A 22,588-nucleotide genomic window follows, 5' to 3' on the forward strand; every position below is an offset into this window, starting at 1 on the left:
GCTCTGGGATCTATACATTCATTCTCCTAAACTGTCAGATCAGCTCTGTATCTACTCCACAGTATACCTCACTGATCTCAATAAGACTTATGGCCAGAGAGCTGCATATACGCTCACAGCTATGGTGCATTTCTGATCCATTCTAAAAAAAGGAGCATGCATCCACATGGATACGTCATGATTAGAGTTTGAACTAGAACCCAGCAAACCCGGGTCCAACTTTCCAATTGACTATGGAGCTCACTGGGTGTCTTTGGGCCAGTCATGTTCTCAAAAACTTTCATACAGGATTGCTGTAGTGACAATAATGTGAAGGGTGATACAACTACATCCTGTAGTCCTTAGTAGAAAAGCAGCTATAAATACGATTAATAAAATAAAATAGCCTCCAGGCCAGCCTTTGCACTTACAGAAGCTGCTGCACTAGTCCGATCACTACCTTTGAGGTTTGTCTCCATAGATTTTTCTGATGGAAGCTGGTGTGATCATGGAAACAAACCAACACATGGGGGAGCGTGGTAAGCCAGGATATATGAAGAGCCTTGCGCAACAGAGTGGCTCCTCCTTCCCACAATGACCACTCTCTAAATCGATTCATACCCCACCCCATGTGGGTATAAACTCATGGTATCCTTAGTCCATAGAATCAAAGTATTATTCTAATCATTATTACTAATAAATATTCTGGCACTCTCAGTACCAGATGTAAAGTACTCGTTAATATTTCTTTATTTTTAAAATTTCTATTACAATACTTTTATTGTACAATTCTATTTTACAATACAGTACAATACAATTCTATTCCAAACTTTTCTAAAGCATATACATTAGAGGTATATAACTTGGTCTCCAAGGAATTTCTTTCATTCCAAGTAGGGCACTTGGTTGAATTTTAAAAAGGCACATAGCTTTTGAAAATGTAATTCTCAAGAGCTACAATCCTATGCATATCTCTCTGGGGAGCACTCCAGTTAACCAAATATGCAGTGTAGTTGTGCTATGCTTCTACCTGGGAGGAAATGCCACTAAATTCAGTGGAATTTATTTTTAAGCACGCATGCATAGGATTGTACTGGGAAATATAAAATGTTACATTTAATTTTGTGGGTGTAATCAATTGTTCTTTCCTCTGGGTGAGCACTCACCAGTAAAAGAAAGCAATTGCTATAAAACCTAAAATTATATCAGGCATCAAATCAAGCACTTCATAAATGTTACATTTAGCGCAGAGTGAAAATCCAAAATAAGCCTTCAGACTTTTGAAATTAAAATTATATTTTATAAACAAAATAACCAGATTTTCCTCTACCCACCCTCATGTTTCACCACTGTTTGCTTTTCTGCAGCAAACATTAGGAAGCGGAAGCCTTGCTGCAGCCTAGAGCTGCAGGAGAACAATCCAGTTCAGTGAATTTTGAAGTTCATTAATCCTAAAGATATAATGGGTTAGAATGAGCTATTGTCATAATAAATGAGACAAACTAATTTTTTATTTATTTTTATTTATTGATCATATTTATATAGCATCCTGGGGCATATAATCATCACCTTATGATACACTGAATCTAAAAAAATGTAACCCCCCTGAATTCAGGTCTTCCAAATGATTAAAAAATAAAAAAAATACTCATGTCTAGGTACTCATGTACTCATGTCTAGGACAAACTCTTTATTTCTGCTTTGCAATATGCCTATTAAACCTTGGAGCAGATTTTTTCCCCCTAATAGTTCTGTTTGAAGGATTTCTCAGCGTTTAAAATGAATAATTTAGCAGAAATGCATCAAACAAATGCTTGAGAATATATATACTAGCATATTTCATGTTTGTTAAAAAAATCTTATAAAAATATTTACACGATTGTTGAACTATAGCAAATTAATTTTTCAAGTATATGAAGCATGGAACAAAAAACTGGAGTGTCCAATCTTGTGATTTTAATTGAATTATTTTGACATCTATATTTCATATTTCTGTAAGATAAAATTAGGATTAACAATTATCATTTTGTGTATATTGCGTATCTATGCATCTTTTGTGAAAGAAATTGTCAGGCTATTGTTATCAGTGTCGTGTTCAAAATGCCATATTAGTCCATATGACATGGTGAAATACTGTGGTAAATTTTTGTTTTGTTTTTGGAAATTATGCCACATAATCATTTTGTTTTGGAACTTTTACTGATCTTGTAGATGTTTCTTTAAACCATCTGCAGTTTGAAATCAACAGAAACAATGCAAGTGACAAGGGCATGTTTTCATGACTTCAAAGAGATTGATACTGTAATGGTCCAAAGGCTTTGCTTCTCCTTCTGTCTTTGAATGAGCATTCTGGCACCAGGAGTTCCATTTGGAAGACTGCTGAAACATCTGGACTGCACACAATATTGTTCAGTATTGCTAAGTGACCTGTTAACAATTCTGTAAATGACATGGAACTATATCTAGGATTAGAGTTGGTTTAAAATACATGTGATTTCCTCCCTCTTTTGGTACGCTTTTTATGGAAATAAATAGCTTTAAAATTTAAAGAAAATCAATGCTTGAAAAATAAAAAAGCAAATCAGCAAAGCCTAATTAAGAAACCAGAAAATTCCTTAGAACAGTATTGCTTTTGTTGTATTTGTATATACTATTCCTGAGTGGTCAAAGACTGTAAATAAATACTACCATTGCTACTACTTGGAACCGTGGTGGCCAAATCAAGGCTCTTCCTTAATCATTAAAGCCAGAATCATAAAAGTCAGAAAGAAAGAGAATTGGACAGAGATGTTCCAAGTCATGCCAATTTGTACTGCAAATGGGACAGAAGGAAATTAACCATGGAGAAGCACATCTGAGCACCAGTACTTTCTTACTCTATTGTTGTGAACGACAACCATTATTCTATCATAACCCTTTAGTGATTTTCAGTCTCTTGGTGAAATTTGGTGACTCAGCCAATTCCTTTCTTTGAAAGAAAGGAAGGAATGACAGGGGGAAAGGAATAAGCAAAGCAGTCTTATTTTCTTAAAAAAAAAAAGATTTTAGAATTAAGTTCACTAATGAATGTTCAGATTGTTTTGGACACCCTGTGTATTCGGCTCAGAATATTGCTATGGTTCTTTTAAATCCAACCTTAAAATTAATATTCATTTCTTCCTTCAAGGAACTCAAAGAAGCATACATGCTTCTCTCTTCTTCCCCTTACAACAATGTTACGAGGATTAGGCCAAGAGAATATGATTAATTTAAGATGGTGGAATGAGTGTCATAGTCCAACCCCAACCACACTAATACAGCTATGATTCAATCTATCTCAAATCTCTCTGCTGGAGCAAATCTACATCGAAACCATAATGATAAGTTAAAGAAGAATGAAAGAAGGTAATTTTCATGCTTTTCTCACACCAAAATAATATTATGATCAAAGTAGAATCAATAATTTAAAAATAGCTCTGGATCGATACTACTATAAACACCTTAGAATACTTCATTTTTATATAAGCAATCAGAACTGAAATTCATAGATATCATGGAAGTTTAATATGCATCACTCCCAGGAAAATCTATACCTTGTTAATTTGTTCTCATTTTCATTTTTTTTAGTGCACTTCAGGAAGTTCCTTAGTTTTCAAGGGAAGGAATATTTTTAATATTAATGGTGGAATACTGAAGAAAGAAAAGTAACTAAAATCTGGAGTCATGAATAAATTCACAAAATCTGTCCTTTCAACTGAAGCATATATTTAAGATTTTGTACTTCATAATGCTGAAAACATAAAGAAATCTTGCTTTAGCATCCTGCATGCAAGCTTCTTTTCTTCCAGCTGTCATCTGCAAACAGATTCTGAGTATACATACTCTCATTCCCTGAGTGAAATCTAATGCAATCAAAGGAAAAATACAGGCCATTAAAACAAGGCATTTTTATAGCTACATTTGGTGCAGGAAACACAGGTTCTAATGTCAGCCATTTACAGATCAGTAGACATTTTGTTTAAGCAATGCAGTTGCTTAATTTGCTGGTTAATGTATGTAGGAAATTCTTTGTTTTTATACAGACCGTCAGGACCTGAAAAGAAGAAAAGGAGGAAGAGGAAGGAGAAGCTGCTTTAATAAATTCCACTATGTAGTTTGCTAAAATGGCATCCTCTTTTATAGGGGATATTATAAACCTATTATCAATTCACCAGATCTGTGTGTATGTGTGCTATGGAGGAGTGCACTTGAGTGGAGCAACATACCAGCAGAGGCAATCTGTGTTCCTCTCCTATACAGTCTACTATTATTTCAGCTGATCCGTCTGCTAAGACCCACCATTCAAAATCATTTTGAGTTGGGTGTGGTACCCCTGATTGTGAACATATATTGAGAGCAGGCTTTCTCAACCTCCAAGGAAAAGATTTTGGCTAGATGGTTACAAAGGCAAAGTAGCCTTGGATAGTTATTTTCATCATCTGCAAGAAGCAAGACAAACTTTCAAACTACTAATCACATCCAGGCCAGGATTCCTCATCAGCTTTTCTTCACCTTTCATTCCTCATTGTTACCATTTACCTCTGTAGTGGGGAATATTCTATCCCTTAGCTCTGCTCTTTCAGCTGATAGGTTGGGAGAAATTTTCTCTAATAGAAGTGGCAAATATTGTTTATCCTTCCATTCTCTTTTGTGTTTTTCCCCTATTTTTTTTCTCAACGCTCCCATAGTGTCCCAGTTTCCTCTGCCCACAATCTCAAGGTCTTGACTGATGATCAGCTGACTTTGCACCCATTTATTGACCTTACAAATGAGGGATTTATTTGTACCATATATAGAGATCTTAATTAGCAGAGAAATTCTAAGTGGCAGACGTTCAATCACCTCCAAACTCCTGCCTCTCAGATTGTGGTAGGAATGAGGAAGCATGTCTCCTTTTCCTCTCCCCTCCACTCTCCCTTCCAGTACTTCCTCCTCCTTTTTAACATTTCCTTTTAAAACCAAGGAAGCATAAATTAACATCAAACTGATTCAGAGCTCTGTAAGAAAAACAAGGGGGGGTCTTTGGATCAGTAAATCAACAGTAAATTATTTTAAAGGGTGCAATAGGAGATTACAAACAAGTTAAGGGTATACGCCTGAGATAGTTTTCCAATGACTATTTTCCCCGAGCTGTGAAATACTTGAGCCATTAAATTTTCAGATCAGTTTGTTGGAAGAAAAATGAGGTAGGGCAGTTTTTAGGAGATCTGCCAAAGGCTGAAGGTAGATTGTTCATTGTTGTTAAATGCTTTCTTAGTAATAGAAGATGCCAAATAATCAGGAATTCACTCCGCTCTCAAACTGGACTATCTTCAACCAAATATTTTACATGGGACCTTTTAATGAGCTGTGTTTGTACATATTGATCCATGATTAAAATAACTGTGGTCTCAAAAAAGTTAACACAATTATCTAGATACATACAATACTTTGAGTCCCAAACTAGACATCCATGTTAGCTTAGCATGTTATTCAAAAGCATTAGCTTTTAAAACTATATGCCAATTTGAGATCCTACCAACCAATGGAATGCCTCTGGAACAGGGAGCCTGAAGGAGCAGTGCATACGATGATGAGGGTGGAATTTTTCTTTTCCATAGTTTTTCATAAACGCATTTCTCTATTAGTGGGCCCTGTAGTTCCTGTTTTCCCTAGGTGTGTACTTGTCTCTGTGCACATGAGGGAAACAGAGAAAATGTGCATTTTGGTAGTGTCATCACTGATACTGATGATGCACTAACCCAGTCAAATCTGCAATCAATCCATGTTAGACCAGGCCTTTGAGTTCTGTGAAGGAGAAACTGGCTTCTTCAGCTGCTCCTTCCAGCTCTTCTTCTTGGAGGACTAACCACAGGCAAAATATAGACAAAGTGGGCTTTGGTGTTTCTACAGTACAGAAGATTGGGTGGAGTTAGATTATTTTATAGATGACTGGGCTGTTGGGGGGCAAATTTAATCTCTGGAGGAGTTAGTTGTCTGTGTTACTTCACCATTTTTAAATATTCGCACAGCACAGAGACCTGTTTCTCTCAGCTAAGTGTGTCATGAGAATCAGACTGGGGAAGCGACCGCAGCACTTGAGCTGCAAAAGGCATCAGTGGAAAATATGGTGGCAACCTGCCCATCCTTTTTGGTGCCCATGCCAGTGTCAGTTGCAATGGAAGGAGAGAGAAAAAGAGCAACTACTATATTAAAAAGGGTGCAATATTTATACAAATATTCTCTTCTCTTCCCTAAAAGGTAAGAACGAGAAAATCTTGTATTTTTTTTTCCCCCTGAGGGCTGGGAAATAGGACATTTTCACCCAGTTCTTGATTCAAAGAAGCCCCTTTAGTGTATCTTCTGCCTCTAACCAATCCAAATGACTAACCAGATTTCCTTTTCCCAAAATGCTATCAGAAGCAACAAATTCCTTTATTCATTCCTTACAATCCTACATTGGTAGAATGAACTCACAGCCTTTCACATCTCCGAAACTTAAGCCGTCATGGAACCATTGTTCCAGGTTCTTGTGTGATTTCTCTGGATAACACTACATTTTTCAAAGCATCAACTCCCATTGTCCTTGCTAGGATACTCCACCCAGGCATCTGATGGACCAGGGAGAGACACTACGTTGTTTGCAGTGGGTAACTTTTAAATTAGGCAGTTGGCTCCAGGGTAAGGTTTGGGCTTATGAAAAGAAAGAGCAGCTGCTCTAATTTCCTTTCTCTGTTCAGAACTCCTGAATGCAGCACTTGTAACTGAGGTTATTGGCTTCTATTGACTGAAAGACAGCAGTAATTTACAATGTAATTTCCAAAACTGATAGGGTGGAACTGAAGTCTCCATGTCTTCTCCAGACAGGTGGTGGCAAAAAGAATAGATTTTACCATTATAGCAAGCAATACTATACTTTAATACAAGTAGTTTTTCAGTTTCTTTGGAAGCAATGGCCATAAGATTATTTTACCAGTTAAAAGTATGGCCTCCTTGGTTGTCGTAGTAGTAAGAACTGCACATCTTTGCTACAGCATGCCTACTAAAGGAAAAGGCAGTATAATCAAGCTGGTTTGGGAAGGAGCAACAGATTGATAAAATGCCGCAATAATCTATATGGGAGTGTATAAAGCAAGTAGATGTGGAGTTCCCGGTTAGTGGAGCATGTTTTGTGGACAATGTCTCTACAATGAGTGGTGAAAAAGTAATGTGCCTACATCATATTGGATCAGAAGCTGGCAACTCTGAGAGATGGGGATACATTTAAAACATTAAGTATCTGGTGGGTACACTCACAGAAGGACCACTGGGTTTCCATCCAAAATAATTAGTTCATTAGTTTATTTTATAAACCAAACTCACAAGATTATGATCTGAAAAAGTCTTTGGTAATCTCTCTACTTAATGACCTTAGTAGCCAAGTTCTTTGAAATCCAAATCATGTTGATTCTTGAAAAAGATCTATGTCTTTCAGAAAAGTAGGTATATTCTCTTGAATTGCCATTTTTCTGTCTCCATATGTCAACCAGCCCTAAATTATCCATCTTTTGGCTTTTGGAGTTAGGAGGACATGACCTGAGATTTGAGTGGCATGGATATTTGTGGCATGCTAAAGTCAAGGTTAATGTGGATTTTAAAAATCATTACGTTAGACGTGCCATATTGAGAATATGGAAAAGATACAAACCCAGGTTGTGCCCAAAAACACCTTTGTGGATCTCAGCACAAGAAGCATTTTATAGACAAGAAATAATAGGCAAACACAAATGGCTAACTTATCGTGAGATATTAGAATTTTGTCAAGGGGAATGTAAAATAAAATCAAGAGACAAACTGGTGGCAGAGGGATACAATTGTCAATGGTTCTCTTATTTACAATTATTAGAAAGATTTAAAGTAGACAAAAGAATTTATGGTTCTGAACATTGTAAGACTGAGTTTGAAATAGAATTGTGTACAAATGATGAACATGGTATTGCTAAAATGTATAAACTTTTATTAAAATTTGAAACAGAAGAACAGGTGAAAATGTATGAAAAAGCGGGCTAAACATTTTGGTTATAATATATACAGATGGAACAATGGGAAAATATGTGGCTGAAAGGATTGAAATACACACTATGTTATAAACTTAAAGAGAATTTTTGTAAAATGATGTATTGTTGGTATATGTCACCAGAGAAATTGTCTAGAATATATAAAGGCACTTCAAATTTATGTTGGAAATGTGAACAAAAAGAGACATTTTATCATGTTTGGTGGACATGTAAAAAATCTAGAAAATTCTGGATTCACATACACTGATTCAGAGGATTTTAAAGATTAAAATACAATTGAGACAAGAGGTTTTTCTTTTGGGATTGATGGACAAACAGTTGGAAAAAAGCTATGGAATTTGGTTTTTGTACATTATAACTGCAGCAAGATTATTGTATGCATAAAAATGGATTTGGAATTACCCACAATGGAGGAATGGTTAGTGAAGATGATGGAACTTGCTGAGATGGCTAAATTAGCTTCTTTGATCAGAGAAAAGACAATATCTATGTTTATTGCTGACTGGAAACCCCTTATAGACTTTGTGAAACAGAAAAAAATGAATTTATGATCTATAGTTTTGATGATTAGACAGGATAGATTGTAGAGAGTTATGTTGTAACCATAGAGTAAGAGGTAAAATTATAATTGTACTTATAACTGCTGTAAAGAAGATTGGAAGCTACTTTGTATCTTTTTTTTTCTATTTTTTTTTTTCTCCTTTCTTGCACTTTCAGCTTTTTTATTTTTTTTTCTTCTTTCTTCCTTTAAAAAAAAAACTTTAATAAAAATTATATATAAATAAGTGGGATCCAAAGCTATTTTTGCAAATAAATAGGATAGCAATATGTTTCTTTCCAGCATACTGACTTTTATCTACTTTCATACTAACTTTATCTTCTAAAGTTTTCTTTAATTGGGGGGAACAATCTTTTTTAAAAAACTCAGGAAGAACCATGAACCTGATGGACACCAAAGGAGGTATCTAGGGTCACATTGGTGCTCAAAGCCATCAGATTGCTTTTCCCTCTTAGACCCTAGATTATATGTATTGACTTATGAGGAAGTCCCCTTTAAGCCTTATGCCTTGTGTTTTTGTTTGAAGAAATACTATTTTGCTTCAGGAAGTAATGCATTATAAAAATTACAAAAAATAAGGATTTGTAACTAGCGAATACTGAAATGCATACATACAAACATACATACATATATATACATGAAATATATTAAAAAGACTATTATGTAACATGCAGATAATAGTCAATGTTATCAGAGCAATACAATGACATTTGCATCTAAGACTAAGATGCTAACTGGGTGGCATGGGAATGCTGGTATATGTCATTTTAACCCCCCAAACATGGAGCTACATAAAGGTATCTCCCCATAGAAGGGAGAAGGCAGAAGCTAATTTTCCAACTTTTCATTTCCCTTTGAGTTCTGCACAAAATGACCCCACCCTACTGAATGCAAGGATCAGAAATGTTGCTGGATGAGGTGAACTGAGATCTTGGAGTTAGCGGACAAGAGGAAGATTGCAGAAGGTGTCTGTCCCATATTCCCCTGAGTCCACCTTCCCCCCTCAGCAGTTAATGCCACAGCTTATTCTTGGAGGAACACAGAAAAAAGAATAGGCTCCTAGATGCATTTGTTAAGAAATTCTCAATAGAAGAGCTGTGCACTATTCCAACACTCTTAATTGGGCATCACCCAAACAGAAAACAGTTCCTGTATTGTACAATGAATATATACATATGAGCACCATGAAACCATGCTTATGTAATATGCTGAATTCTATTTCTAGAAGTGGTACTTGAGGGAAGCACAACATTCAAAGATTTGATTCAATGCGGCATAGGAAAATAGAGCCTATCAAAACAGATAGGAATTAAATTTGAATAATATCTGGAAGAGAGAAAACTCCTGCTGATTATACCATTATTGCAAAATGTGAGATCTTCAGTCCTTTAATCTGATACATGTTGTTCCAATATGCCACTAGGCAATGGCACAGAGGAAACAATTATTTATTAAACATATTTTTATGCCACCACAATAAAAAAAATGACTTTCAGTGACTCACATAAAAAATACAACATAAAACAAGTTGACAGTGACCTCACAATGCAAGTCAGTGAGCATCACCTGTTTCAGAATTGTTAAAGCTTGACTGGGGCAGTGTTAATTGTCACAAGGACAGCTGCTGTGTAACATGGCAGAAATGAAGGTTGAAAAAAGGCAGTCTAATCCAAAAGAAATTAACAGCATGGAGGGAAAGCAATTCATGTATATTCATGTAGTAAGTACTTGCTGGTGCAGAGTTAGCATCAAGAAAAGCATGTTACTGGTGTAACTGAATATCAAATTTGTTTTTTATTGTATTTTTCAAATAGAATTCAGCAGGATCAATAGGTTTTCCATAAAAAGTACAATTGGGTAAAAGCCAGTTGGTTTTCTTTGTGAGACATCTGTAACCCGATAAAGAATCAACTTTAAACCCATAAGGACGTCAAAGCAGGTCAGGCTGACAAATTTAAGATTTGCTCAAGGAAGAAGTTCTATCACTCACACACACCAGAATAACTAGATCCACGAGATCAGATACTAACTTTGTTTTGGGGGGGGTTTTATTAGAGAGTCTGAAAGTTGTATCTCAGGACAATTACATCATTATCTCCTTATGCCATTTTTAGGAATATTTTGAATCAGTTTGTACACGCATATACAACAACATGATCAGTACTGAGTATTACTGAAATCAGTTATCTGATTTTTGTTCTAAACTACCCGTTTCCCATAGTCTTGCTTACGGTGGTAACATGGACACTTCCAAGCAGAAGGTTGACGTGCACTGTTCTGCATTGTAACTACAGTGGGCTTTGAGAACGTGCACATTAATACTGTAGCAAATTATCTGGATATCTAACAGACATAAAAAGGATCATTTCCTCATATGAAAGTCTGAAAATCTGCATAAATATATTGTGTAAAATTAAATTAACATAATTTTCTTTTCAACTCGACTTGTAAGAATGCCCACATAATTCATATACACAAATATATATATATTATTTATATATACTTATATTTTGTTAGTCAAATATTCTGTATTATACATTGATTATTTATTTATTTACCAGTAAGAGAATGACTGTGTGGCCATACAATATTCACTGGTCAGAATTGGTGTTTGTACCACATGCAAGCAGAGGTTTTGTTTACTACTGTCAATGTTGCTACAGGAATGTGATCTTCCACAAGATTGTGACTGCATGTGTATAAATACTTTACATTTTCACAGTTACAACTCCCTCCTCCCAAATGCTATTAAAATTTTAGAACACAATGAACAGTAGTATTTGGGACTGGTGACAAATTGATTGAAATGCAACCTTTAGGTAGTCTGTAAACTCTGGTTAGAGTGCCTAAAATACAATTCCTTCATTTTTTAACCATAGCATCATAAATCAGTTTGGCACAGGAACAGTCTTTTGCTACTTTGCAATCCTTTCAACAGGATTTTACAAAAATACCACTTCTAATTCAGACATATCCAGCCCAGCATGGCACTTGCTGATGATGAAATTCTGAACACAGAAATAACCCGCACAGCTTTAATAATGAATGTTTACCTATTCTACAAATTTTATAGATGGGAGTTTCCCAATATCATATAGTGATATCAGTTATATCTCTACAGATCCTGTATCTATGTAGCCAAAATGGCACTATACATTCTCAAGGTTTATAGAGTATAAAATATCTTTTGAGGAAAAAAATCCACAGATACAGACAAAGGAATAGGATATCCCCTAAAACAGCCCTATTAGGACTGGGCATAACAAGTGTCCATACAATGCAGACCGATCGTTGGAAGGAAAACATGAATAACTAGGGGACAGAGGAAGAAAAGTAGGGAGAAACAAGCATCTGGAAAAGGCGCACTCCACATTGCAACACTTCATTTGGTAACATTTTAGTCCAAGTAGTCCTCATGGCAAAACCAAAATTTCCTAGAAAGTTAGCCACCGATGCTATCAAATTTATTACAAGGTAGGGTGTTTTTGAAGGGAGGGGAAATCTTATGAAATATCATTCTTCACAGGCTCTTGTTTCAGAGTGCAGATTGATTCTGGGAAATTATTGGAGAGTTGTCTGCTTTTCCAAAGTCAAGGAAGCCCAGGCAAAAAGTAATATAAAATACCAAGGCAAGTCAAACAAGAATAAATGACTGAAGAATTGAATGACTGAATGAGTGTTGCGATATTCAGATAAAGACAACTGTCATATTAAGGGCAGCATTCTTGTTTTTTAAAATCATATGCTTTCTTCTGAGAAGGAGAGTCTCATGTGGAAAAATGAAACGAAGTACAGTATTACAAAAAAATTCAAGATCTTCATCAGAGATTTGCTACATGACACTAAGCAGAGGAGATCCCATCTTCCAATCCCCAGTGAATTAGCATTGCAAAGACAAGAAATATCAGATGGTCTCAGACTTCAGTTGGGGTATTGGAGCTTTATACCACTGTTGCAGGCCTGCGGTCCATCTCTGCCTCTAGCTTCACCATCTGCTGCATCTCTTTGGCCTGCAAAGCAGGAGAATTGGGCTGTTAGCAGGACTGAATGTGGAGGTGGGAGGAGAATAGGCAATACCTCTGAGACTAGGTACTTGGAGCTGCAATCCTACGTGAAGGAGAGAGGGTTGTGACAAAAAGGACAAAGGTTCAGAATTATCCCACAAATCAAAGGGGAAAAATAAGGGAGCCATACAAGTACTCTGTGGTACTCCCTGCAGCTGAGGAATGGGCCAAGAGATATTGAATAAATAAAGTCTAAACTATTTATTTGCACTAGGTAGACATAATTCTTCACCAGTCAAATACAAGTCTAAATATTTAGGGCAGATGCTATGACTATGGTTCTTTTTGGAAAACAATCCTAATATTTTTATGGCACATGAATGGCATTCCAAGTCAAAAGGTAATGGAAAAAGTAAGCAAAACTATGGAACACAATGTATTGACCAAAAAGCACAGCCTTCTTTGAAATACTGACCAATATGGTATAATTCAACAATTGAATTTTCCAAATGAATTCAGAGATCCTCCAGCTAAATGCCATTCAATGACTAAGTAAACCGGGGCTTCAGGAATTGGTTGAAGATGGATTTAATTAGAACATACTCTGCAGATTACTTGTGGGCATGATTTTCACCATGTCTTATAGAATAGAGATGGAAAGGGCACTCAATGGTTTAGAGTCCAAACTATTATTAGAACTGCAGTCCAAATTAAAACTACCACATTAGGCAGGATCCAAGTATAATTTCTTTGCGCATACCCTCTGATACTGTGATGGAATGGAATTATGAAGGCCAGACTCAGGTAGAAAAACATTTTCTTTCATCTCCTGAGGCGTGAGGGAGAGATGAGGATGAGACTGGCACCTCCCTGAGGAATTCATACTGTTGTGGCTGGATGGCTTGGGAGCTGGGGTTTCAGTCTGGGAAGATTGATGCCAGGCCTAGCCCAAGGAACTCCAAGAGACCATGTAAATTCAGTCCAGCAATGTTTATTAGCTACAACCTCTAGCAAGAATCTTCCCAGACTGAAACCCCAGCTCCCAAGCAATGCCAGCCACAACATTGTGAATTCCTCAGGGAGGTGCCAGTCTCATCCTCTTATCTCTCCCTCTTGCCTCAGGAGATGAAAGAAAACGTTTTTCTCCCTGAGTCTGGCCTTCATAATTCCATTCCATCACAGATACCGTGGTCAGCCCAATTATTGCCAGGTAGACTTCACAGGCTCTGACGGTCCCCAGTTTCATGAAGTTCATCATGGGATGTCACATTATCTCATGGGCCCAGCTGGCCATGTACCCACTGCCTTGGTCAAGGAGGCACAGCTAAGCAGGCAGTTCCAAGACTCCAGAAGCACTGTCCCACAACTGGCAGAACAACCCATGCTCTTCTCCTGGTTCACCTATCTAAGTTTTGAAACTCACTGTCCATGTCCAATAGCAAGTTTTATGCTCCTCTTTTTGTGCTCAGGAATGTGACTTCACTTTTTCTCCCATACCCTTCCCCTTTTGGCAGCATACTCAGCAGTTTTGGTCTCTCATCAGAAAATAACCAGTACGTAGAATAATACAGAGCTTGCTTGGTATGGCTCCAAATAAGCCAGGCAACTTGGTAACGCATCTCCATTGGAAACATTATTTTTGAGAAGAAATGTAGGAAACTTATACCTATCAATATACTTTGGAATTGACTGTGCTAGCCTCTATTTTTTTCAAATGTCAGGATCACAAAGATCAATTTTTTGGTTGGAAAGAATGCGTTATCAGTTTAGGCCACTAGCCTGATTTTTAGAAAAGCATGAATCAGACACTACTGGGTTGTGCTGTCTTGTTTTTTCAAACCTTCCTTTGAATGTATTGATGTTAATAATGATAATATTGCCTGACTGCCTCTGAAACCATTACAGTCACATGATGTATCTGGTAGCACTTTTTTCCCATGAACAATTGACACTGCTTGAGAGTCAGTCTCTATATTAAAATGATTTTCACCTTGTTTTGTTCATCTACTCATCCCTATTGTTTAAGCAAGGCTGATCTGATTTGAAAAATGGGAACTCGCCCGTTATTGTTTGGAGCCCTATTGTGAGACAAGTTGCACATTAATTGTTTTAAACAATAGTTTATGTCAACTTTTCCAAGTAAAAGGGAAACTTCTATATAAATATAAATCTTTTCTATATAAATCACTGTTTAATTTGATCAATTATACTTCAGATGCAATAAAAACATGCTAGGAATAATGACAACAAAAAACAGAGAAATCTCAATGGGACAAGTGTTCTTGCATCAGTGGTATAACACCCACTAGTACTGGGCATACGAAATGGCAATTAATGTCTTAACTTTTTTGTTTGGTCCCTTTGGGTCAGTGTTGACTCCTGGCGACTGCCTGGACAAGTCCCTTCAGTTTTCTTGGCAAGGTTTTTCAGAAGTGGTTTGCCATTGCCTGCTTCTTCCTCAGGCTTGGAGAGAGGGACTGGTCCAAGGTCAGCCAGCTGGCGTTATGCCTAAGGTGGGACTAGAACTCACAGTGTCCTTAGAGTGTTCTAGCCTGGTGCCTTAACCACCGCTCTACAATATTCTAACTACTTGCCAGTTTTAATGTTTCAGTTCAGGCTTCAGAAAGTAGCCCTTTCTGCTAGGACTAAATCAGAGGCTGCCCATGTTGACCTGGACTCAAGTCAGATGTGAAATATGGGAAACTGAAATTGTTGATGAAACTGGATGACATTTGCCGGGAAAGGAGTCAACACATTTCCCCCAAAGTGCGGTAACTGAAGAGTCCCTGAAAAACTGATTTCTGCAGTTTGAAGGTCTTCCTCCACTCTATATTTGATTTGTTTTTCAACAAAAATGAGAATTGCCTGCTTGGAATGAACCTGATGTAGCCCAATTTCATGCAGAATTTGACCAATTGCAGTGCACACACCTGGTTACTCAGTATAAGGAACTGTCACCCAAGTATGATGCCTATGTTTAAATGATTCATAATTGTGGGCAAAATTGTTTTGTATGAAACCTAGATGTGAATAGGACTCTACACATGCAAAACTAAGGAATGTATTTCATAAGAAACTAGCCATCTGTGAAACCTAAATCCTACCTAGGGTACTAATACAAATTTCAGCTTTTGGGGAACTCTAGTAGTGTGTAGATGGGGCACTATGATGCACTCCAACATAACTCTTGGAATGGGGAGCTTTCTAAAGTACCAAGGTGGTCCTAAATCAAGTCAATAGGGGTCATCCATCAAATGACATCTACAAAATGTGCCTCACTTGATAAATGGTTTATTTTTAAATGAAACAGTGTAGTAGTAGCTTGCTCAGAGTAGATAAATCCTACCTTGAATTTGAGAGACTGCATGACAGGATTTCAAAAGCTGTTTGTACAAAAATAATAATATCAAAATTCAGCAATACAATGAAGCAAATAAATGAATGAAAACTGAGATGACAACAACACACAAATGCAAGAAAAAGTGTGTGTGTGTGTGTATGTATAATATTATATTTAATATCTGTGTCTGGATTTCTCTAGTTCCATCTCATTTAAGGATTGTAAGAGATTTTCAAAATGAAAAAATGAGAAATGTATCAAATCTTTAATGGGAATTCCTATGTCCAATGTACAAATTTCGAGTCTTAATTTACTAATCTTTTTTTATGCTTAATAAAATTAAATTCGAATTAAATGAGAGGGAAAAAATTGAACAAGGCAAACCAGTCAATAGTTTTTGGATATGTCAGTAATGAAAGAAATGATGTGGAAATAAGTTTCAGAATTATAGCAGAAATGATAAAATTATGAAAAGCAGTTAATACATTATCTATATCTATACCTATACCTATACCTATACCTATACCTATATCTATATCTATATCACAGTTGACTCCTAACAACTACATGGACAAGTCTATGCAGTTATGCAATTTCCTAGGCAACATTTTTGGAAGTGGTTCTTCCTAAGGCTGAGAGAGAGTGATTGGCCCAAGGTCACCCGGATGTTTTTGTGCCTGAGACAGGATTAGAATTCAGGTTTCCCTGCTGCTATTCCAGCCCCTGAACCACTAGACCAAAGTAGCACATGCTCTCTCTCCCCTCCCCTCTCTCTATAATAGAACATAACAGAAAAGATGACTTCCTGCTCTATGAACAACTAACATCGAACCCAGATAGCATGCATGAGTTTCTGCTTTTAGACAAACCCAATGTTTTTATGTCCAAACTTAAGGAAGAGTGGTTTGTTTATACCACAGTTAATTCATCAAAACAGGGTAAAACTGATCTTTTATCTTTCCTCGTTCACTTAGCACGGTTTTCATAATAACTGACCTGAGAAATACCATTTTTCTACAACAAAACTTACTAGTAACGATACTTCAATTTCCTCATAATAGTCTAAAAAAAAAAAAGGCAACCTGCCATGTCCCAGATGTTCTGGACTACAACTCTGATAATCCCTTGCCATTGCCCATGTTAACTGGGACTTTGAAATCCGTAACACCTGAAGAGCAGCAGGCTGCTTCTCCTTCATCTACTATAGTAGCAATAGTAGAAACAGCAGTGAAAATGTTTGCCTCTGTAGATTGTCATAATCTTTGCTTCTACTAAGGAAGTTATCTCATATGTCAGGGTGGATATTGAAAGAGATTGGGGTGAAACTACTTCAATTCAATCCAAATGTCTGCTTTGCACAAGATTGGCTTCTGATAACAGAGCATGTCTCTTTTAGTTTCCAATCACCCCATTTCAACAAGCAGCTACTGGGGTCTTTTCATTACCTCTCAAAATGCCAGTAGGACAGAAAATGGCATCCTGAAAGGCACAGCACAAAACTTCTCTTTTAGGCTACAGACAACATATTGCTTTAGATTCAAACTTTAAAAATGCATTTTTGGAATCATAGACTTGCATTCTTAGTGCTGGTTCATGTATCAGCATGGTCCATTGCAGTGTTTCTCAACCTTGGCAGCTTTAAGATGCATGGACTTCAACTCCCAGAATTCCCCAGCCAGCATGCTGGCTGGGGAATTCTGGGAATTGAAGTCCACGCATCTTAAAGTTGACACGGTTGAGAAACACTGGTCTATAGACTATAAATGCGGCCCAGGGTACTCTCCAGGTTCAGTCTGATGCTCATATGACACAAGTTCCTTGTCCCAAATGAACCAATAACCTGAATAAAGGTCACAGCTCACAGATTCCCTTTCCGTTTACAGCCAGGTGCATGATTACCTGCTCATTTTGTTTCTCCAAAATTTCTAGATGTTCAAGTTGAACTTTCTTCAACTGATCCATTTCCTTTGATTGCTTCATTGCCAACTGTAAGCAAAACCAGAAAAGGGGAAAATGAAATAACCACACTCTTTTGGATTATATGGGTTTTTAAAAGCAGTTCTCCCAAAACACTGCTTTCTGAAAGAAAATGAATATGAAACACAGCAAGAGGCTACAATATCAAAAGCTAACATTTTGAAAAAAGGAAAATAAGGAACTTCCTGTGTTCTCCTTCATGTGATGGGAGCACTGCACTATTAAATAAAGCTTATCTTTAGCTTGAGGAAGCTTATGCATTAAGAGATGACTTTCTCATTTGGATACCCTATGGTTTTAGCTGCTATATAATAATAATTACTATTTTGTTGGATAGTACATTCTCAAGAAAGTTCAAATAGGATGTCTGTGTGGGAGCATATATGTTTATCTAGCAGCATCCATTCAATTCTACACACCCTCTTAATCCTTCGTATTGACAGAACGTTTCCAAAGGGAAAATCTGATTCTTATGAAGACTTCAATATTCCTCCAAAAGTATGTCTCTTTTGAAGACAATGCCAGGGCAGGGGCCAATGTAGCTAAACTGCCTTCCCCAATGGACTTATGCTGCATTCTGATAAGGGCAATAAAAGGCCTTGGTCATGTCACTGCACAGGCTGCAAATGTTCCATAAACCAAGCAAACAGGCTGAGTTCATGCAATGTGCTATATCTCAGCATAACTAATATGGTGTTTTCCCCAAAAAGCTGGAATGGGAGAAGAAGAAGAAAAAAATGGCTGAACATTGGGGTGGTGGGGAGAAGGATTTTGAGTTTGCACATTTTTCTTTTAGTATCAATAATTTTCATGGTAGAACTGAAGCACAATAAACTGACCACTTGGGTGACCAATCCCAACAGATCCATCATTTATTTATTGGACAAGGAGGGGTATTATCTATATAAACTAGCCTTTTCCATCCGCTAAAAACATTTTTGAAACAAAAAGAACAATAGTCAAGAAACTCTCACACTGAATTTGGTGTCTGGCTTTTTAATCTATAAGAAGTTCAGGATTTCTTAGAAAAATGTTTAGAATATGCCACAAAATGGGATGCATATGGATGAGATTGCTGGGGTTGGATTCAAACCAAAGCTGCCATTCCACATGCATTTATCTACGACAAAGCTCAATTCATTTATTTCAGGCTTCCTTCTGAGACATCCCTATTCAAGTACTTTCAATTACAGTGTTCCCAGGGAAATCAACAGCACAAAAGGATGGGGATGGTTCTGTTCATATCTTGATACAAATTTAACCAATTTGCTTTTCTTAACATATCTATGAATCAGAATTCAAGTTGACACCTGCACATTTCTGAATTTCACAATGTGAAACTTCTTTAAAATTACCTAATAAAGAATATAAAATACAGAACACACACATTAGATTCAGGGAAAATTGTGTAAATTAAGGAAAATACTTAGAGAAAGGCAGATATCTGAAAAAATGCACTTGAATATCCAGGGGAATCAGGAAAGAAAGAAAGAAAGAAAGAAAGAAAGAAAGAAAGAAAGGAAGGAAGGAAGGAAGGAAGGAAGGAAGGAAGGAAGGAAGGAAGGAAGGAAGGAAGGAAGGAAGGAAGGAAGGAAGGAAGGAGGACAGATTATCTGCCTCTAGTTAGTCAACAGATAACCTCTTCCATGTGAATAAGTTAGTCTGGACCAAAGCTCTCATATATTCCTCTTTTCAAGTCACAACTTCTAAAAATGCTTCATTATATCTATTTCATGAGCAGTTCCCATTTCCATTATATCTTCTGCCTTTCAATCTACTCAGCTTCATTAGTTCTTGGAAAACAGTTCACTTATTTAAAAAAAAAGTTTTTGATATTTCAGATGATTAACTACTCACCCGTTTTCTTTCCTCCAGAAACTTCTTTGTGTTACTGCTATTCAGCTCCCTCACACGCCTATGTAAGATATATTTGATACTGTAGTATCTAATTGTATTACACATCTAAATGTCACTGAGAAGAATGCTAAGAGCCCTCCTCCTCCTCCTCCTCCTCCTCCTGTGCTTCAGTCATAGACCAGTATAAAAATATATCAAATTACAATCATTCCAGAAATAAAAATGTAAGGTGTAGAATAAGTGATCAGTAACAAAAATATAGGCATTACTAACAGAAAACTGAAATACTTTATAACCCTAAGATCTAACAATAAGAATTATACATATATTAGTATTAAAATCATAAATACTATGATATGGTGATATAGCTACAGACAATAAAACCATAGTACAAAATAAGTGAAATGAAACAAACAGGCTAAAAATAGCAGATCAAACAAAGGGTAATAAACCAAGAATTTATATCACTAGTATTAAGCTGTAGATTTGGTTTGTTTAGTTCAATCCGAAATTAATCAAGTAGAAGAGAAGAAAAGCACCCAACCTAAATAGCAAGCAGTGAAGTGAAGAAGAATCCAAGTGTGAAATACAGACAACATTGGCGAAGTTAAATCTAAGCATACAAATCAGTCTTTACTCCTGATAGCCACAGTCTCAGAGACAAATGTTATCACCTTATAAATGTTATCTGGGTTTAAAGCTGATGAAAGGAAATTGACATAAAAGGTATTTGGTCTACCTGAATATTTGCTTAGAAAGATATTATGAGTAGAGGTTGGGAATCCTTGTAGAAAGAACACATGCCATTAGCTCAAAAAGATCCAGAAAAGTATGGATATAGGTATTTATATAGGGCACCAGTGAATTTACCTTACATTATTGCAGAGGGCAAGGCCTTTAAATGGGCCAAAAGAAGACACACTGGTTATTAAAAAGATTTTTAAAAATTAGTTGGATTTCTAACTGCATGACAATGGCGGTTCTCCTAAAGCCTTTTTGTTTATCAATATCCTACAGTGTTTTAATGGTTTCTTTTGCATATCCAAGGGATGCCACAAGAGATGTAGAAAGGTCACAATTTGGATTTCTGGAGTAATGTTGATTATGCAAAGTTAAGGAGGCTAAACCTTCAGCTGCACCCATTACACAAGCATACTTTGCAAAATCCGAGCTTCTAAAGAAAGGGGAGACCAGGAAGGCTTGCTGAAGGATTCTGATAACTGTAGCACAGGGAGAAATGGCTCATTTCTCCAGTACCTGAGCTTAGAGCAAAAGACACTTACCTCCAAATTTGCCTAGCAGCAAATCTTTGTATAAAATTGAGTGAAGCAAAGAAAGGAGTTGCTTCTGTGTCCAGACCAGACTTTTCTCATTGTCTTAGCTAGGGCTTTGGCTAGGCCTGCTTGAGTGGGTTCAGGCAAGAAAGCACTTGTGGAAATGGGTGTATGGAGCTAGCTATGCTTAAGAAAATCAATAAGGCTCCGTTAGGCCCCTGATTCCACTCAGGTACTGCATCTTTACTTAAAGAACATTTAGTTTATCTTAAGAATCCATGCACCTGTTCATAGTGTGTATACATGTCTCCTCCTGTACTTTCTGCCTGTATACTAGGAATGGCTGTTCTTCCTTTTCCAGCTGCACCATATCAAGGGCAATGACAAATCCAGGGACCCCTTAAAACCGGAAAGTAAAGGGGAGAGGCCAGGACACTCATTTCTCTATAGGTCAGTGTGTCTGAATGTAAATGGGGCAAACTCTATAAGAATCCAAGTTTCTATAACAATGGACTATTTAAGTTTAGCCCATAACTCCTTTTTTAGCATTTAGCAAGAGCTTTGTATGAACTTGTCCATAATAATAAACGTTTCTGAAATAATACATTGGGGAAAGAAGTAGAAGTTTTGTGCCATGTAGGATTTGAGTCAGATTACTAAGAAAGTTTTGGTTAGAACAGAATACGGTCCAAATCATACCATGGTTTTGAAATGGAGCGAGTTGGGGACTGGTGCACAGGGGCTAAATTCTTAATATTTCTGAATGCCTGTAATCAAATCTTGAAAAAGTGGTCAATTACAAGGTCTGAGAGAAGAAATAAGAGGGAAGTGAGGAAATGCTGATTTCACTGCCTAAGACCCTTATCATATGTGTGGCTTGATAATCAGCTACCATACATATTAATGGAGATCTTATTTTTCTCAGCTCTAGCCCTGATATAGTCACAATAACATCAATCTCACCCAAGAGGAAGAGAACAGTGCACATGGAAGAATTCCAACATTCGCAGTAGTATGAAAAACCAGCCTTTAGAAAAAGGAAGGCTCCCATCTCCCCAGGCCAAAATAACCTCCAAACTCAGCAGCCAAATGATTATTGGCATGTTACTTGAATAGAATGGAGTTTGCATCGCATCTTTTGATGTGGATTCCAATTGTATTAAATAATCATGATTTAATGGGGAGGTAAGTTGTTCTACACAAATTAAACGAAGTAGCCCATAAACCTTGCCCATGGACACTCATTCTATAATTAGCAATGTAATACATACCTCTCTCTTTCAGCTTTGTTTTTGATAGATTTATCTTGGCTTATGGCTTTACTGTTTTCCATTGAAATCTTTGCTTGGTTGGCCCGCATTTCTTTGCTTTCCCTAAAAAAAAAAAAAAAAAGGAAAACAAAGAGAAGAGAAATTCTGGAATTTAAGTTTCAATTTTAAACATTCCAGAAGCTTGACTGAGGGTTATATTCCCTTTGTTGTAATCTGCCAGGGGCTGCACAGTGAAAGAGGAGGTACAGTTTGACAACTTTTCTGTCAAACCCT

The 22,588-nt window shown here is 36.9% G+C and overlaps 1 protein-coding gene across 18 annotated transcripts in view; it reads right to left on the reverse strand.

Moving 5' to 3' along the window:
* Nucleotides 1–7,981: 7,981 nt before the first annotated feature.
* PLCB4 (phospholipase C beta 4) overlaps nucleotides 7,982–22,588 on the reverse strand; it is a 172,439-nt gene continuing 157,832 nt past the window's right edge. For all 18 annotated transcript variants that reach the window (XM_088134673.1, XM_088134638.1, XM_088134656.1 and 15 more), the window contains 5 exons: nucleotides 22,316–22,417; nucleotides 19,771–19,828; nucleotides 17,836–17,922; nucleotides 15,943–15,979; nucleotides 7,982–12,602 (listed from right to left, as the gene is read on the reverse strand). In XM_088134673.1, the coding sequence (XP_087990799.1) occupies nucleotides 12,514–12,602; nucleotides 15,943–15,979; nucleotides 17,836–17,922; nucleotides 19,771–19,828; nucleotides 22,316–22,417 (373 nt within the window). In that variant the 3' untranslated portion in view covers nucleotides 7,982–12,513. The remainder of the gene's footprint in view (nucleotides 12,603–15,942; nucleotides 15,980–17,835; nucleotides 17,923–19,770; nucleotides 19,829–22,315; nucleotides 22,418–22,588) is intronic.

The sequence above is a fragment of the Python bivittatus genome, unplaced genomic scaffold (genome assembly GCF_059951505.1).
Source record: "Python bivittatus isolate LINGU-HERP-01145 unplaced genomic scaffold, Pbiv_v1 ctg000020_np1212, whole genome shotgun sequence".
Classification (NCBI taxonomy): Eukaryota; Metazoa; Chordata; class Lepidosauria; order Squamata; family Pythonidae; genus Python; species Python bivittatus.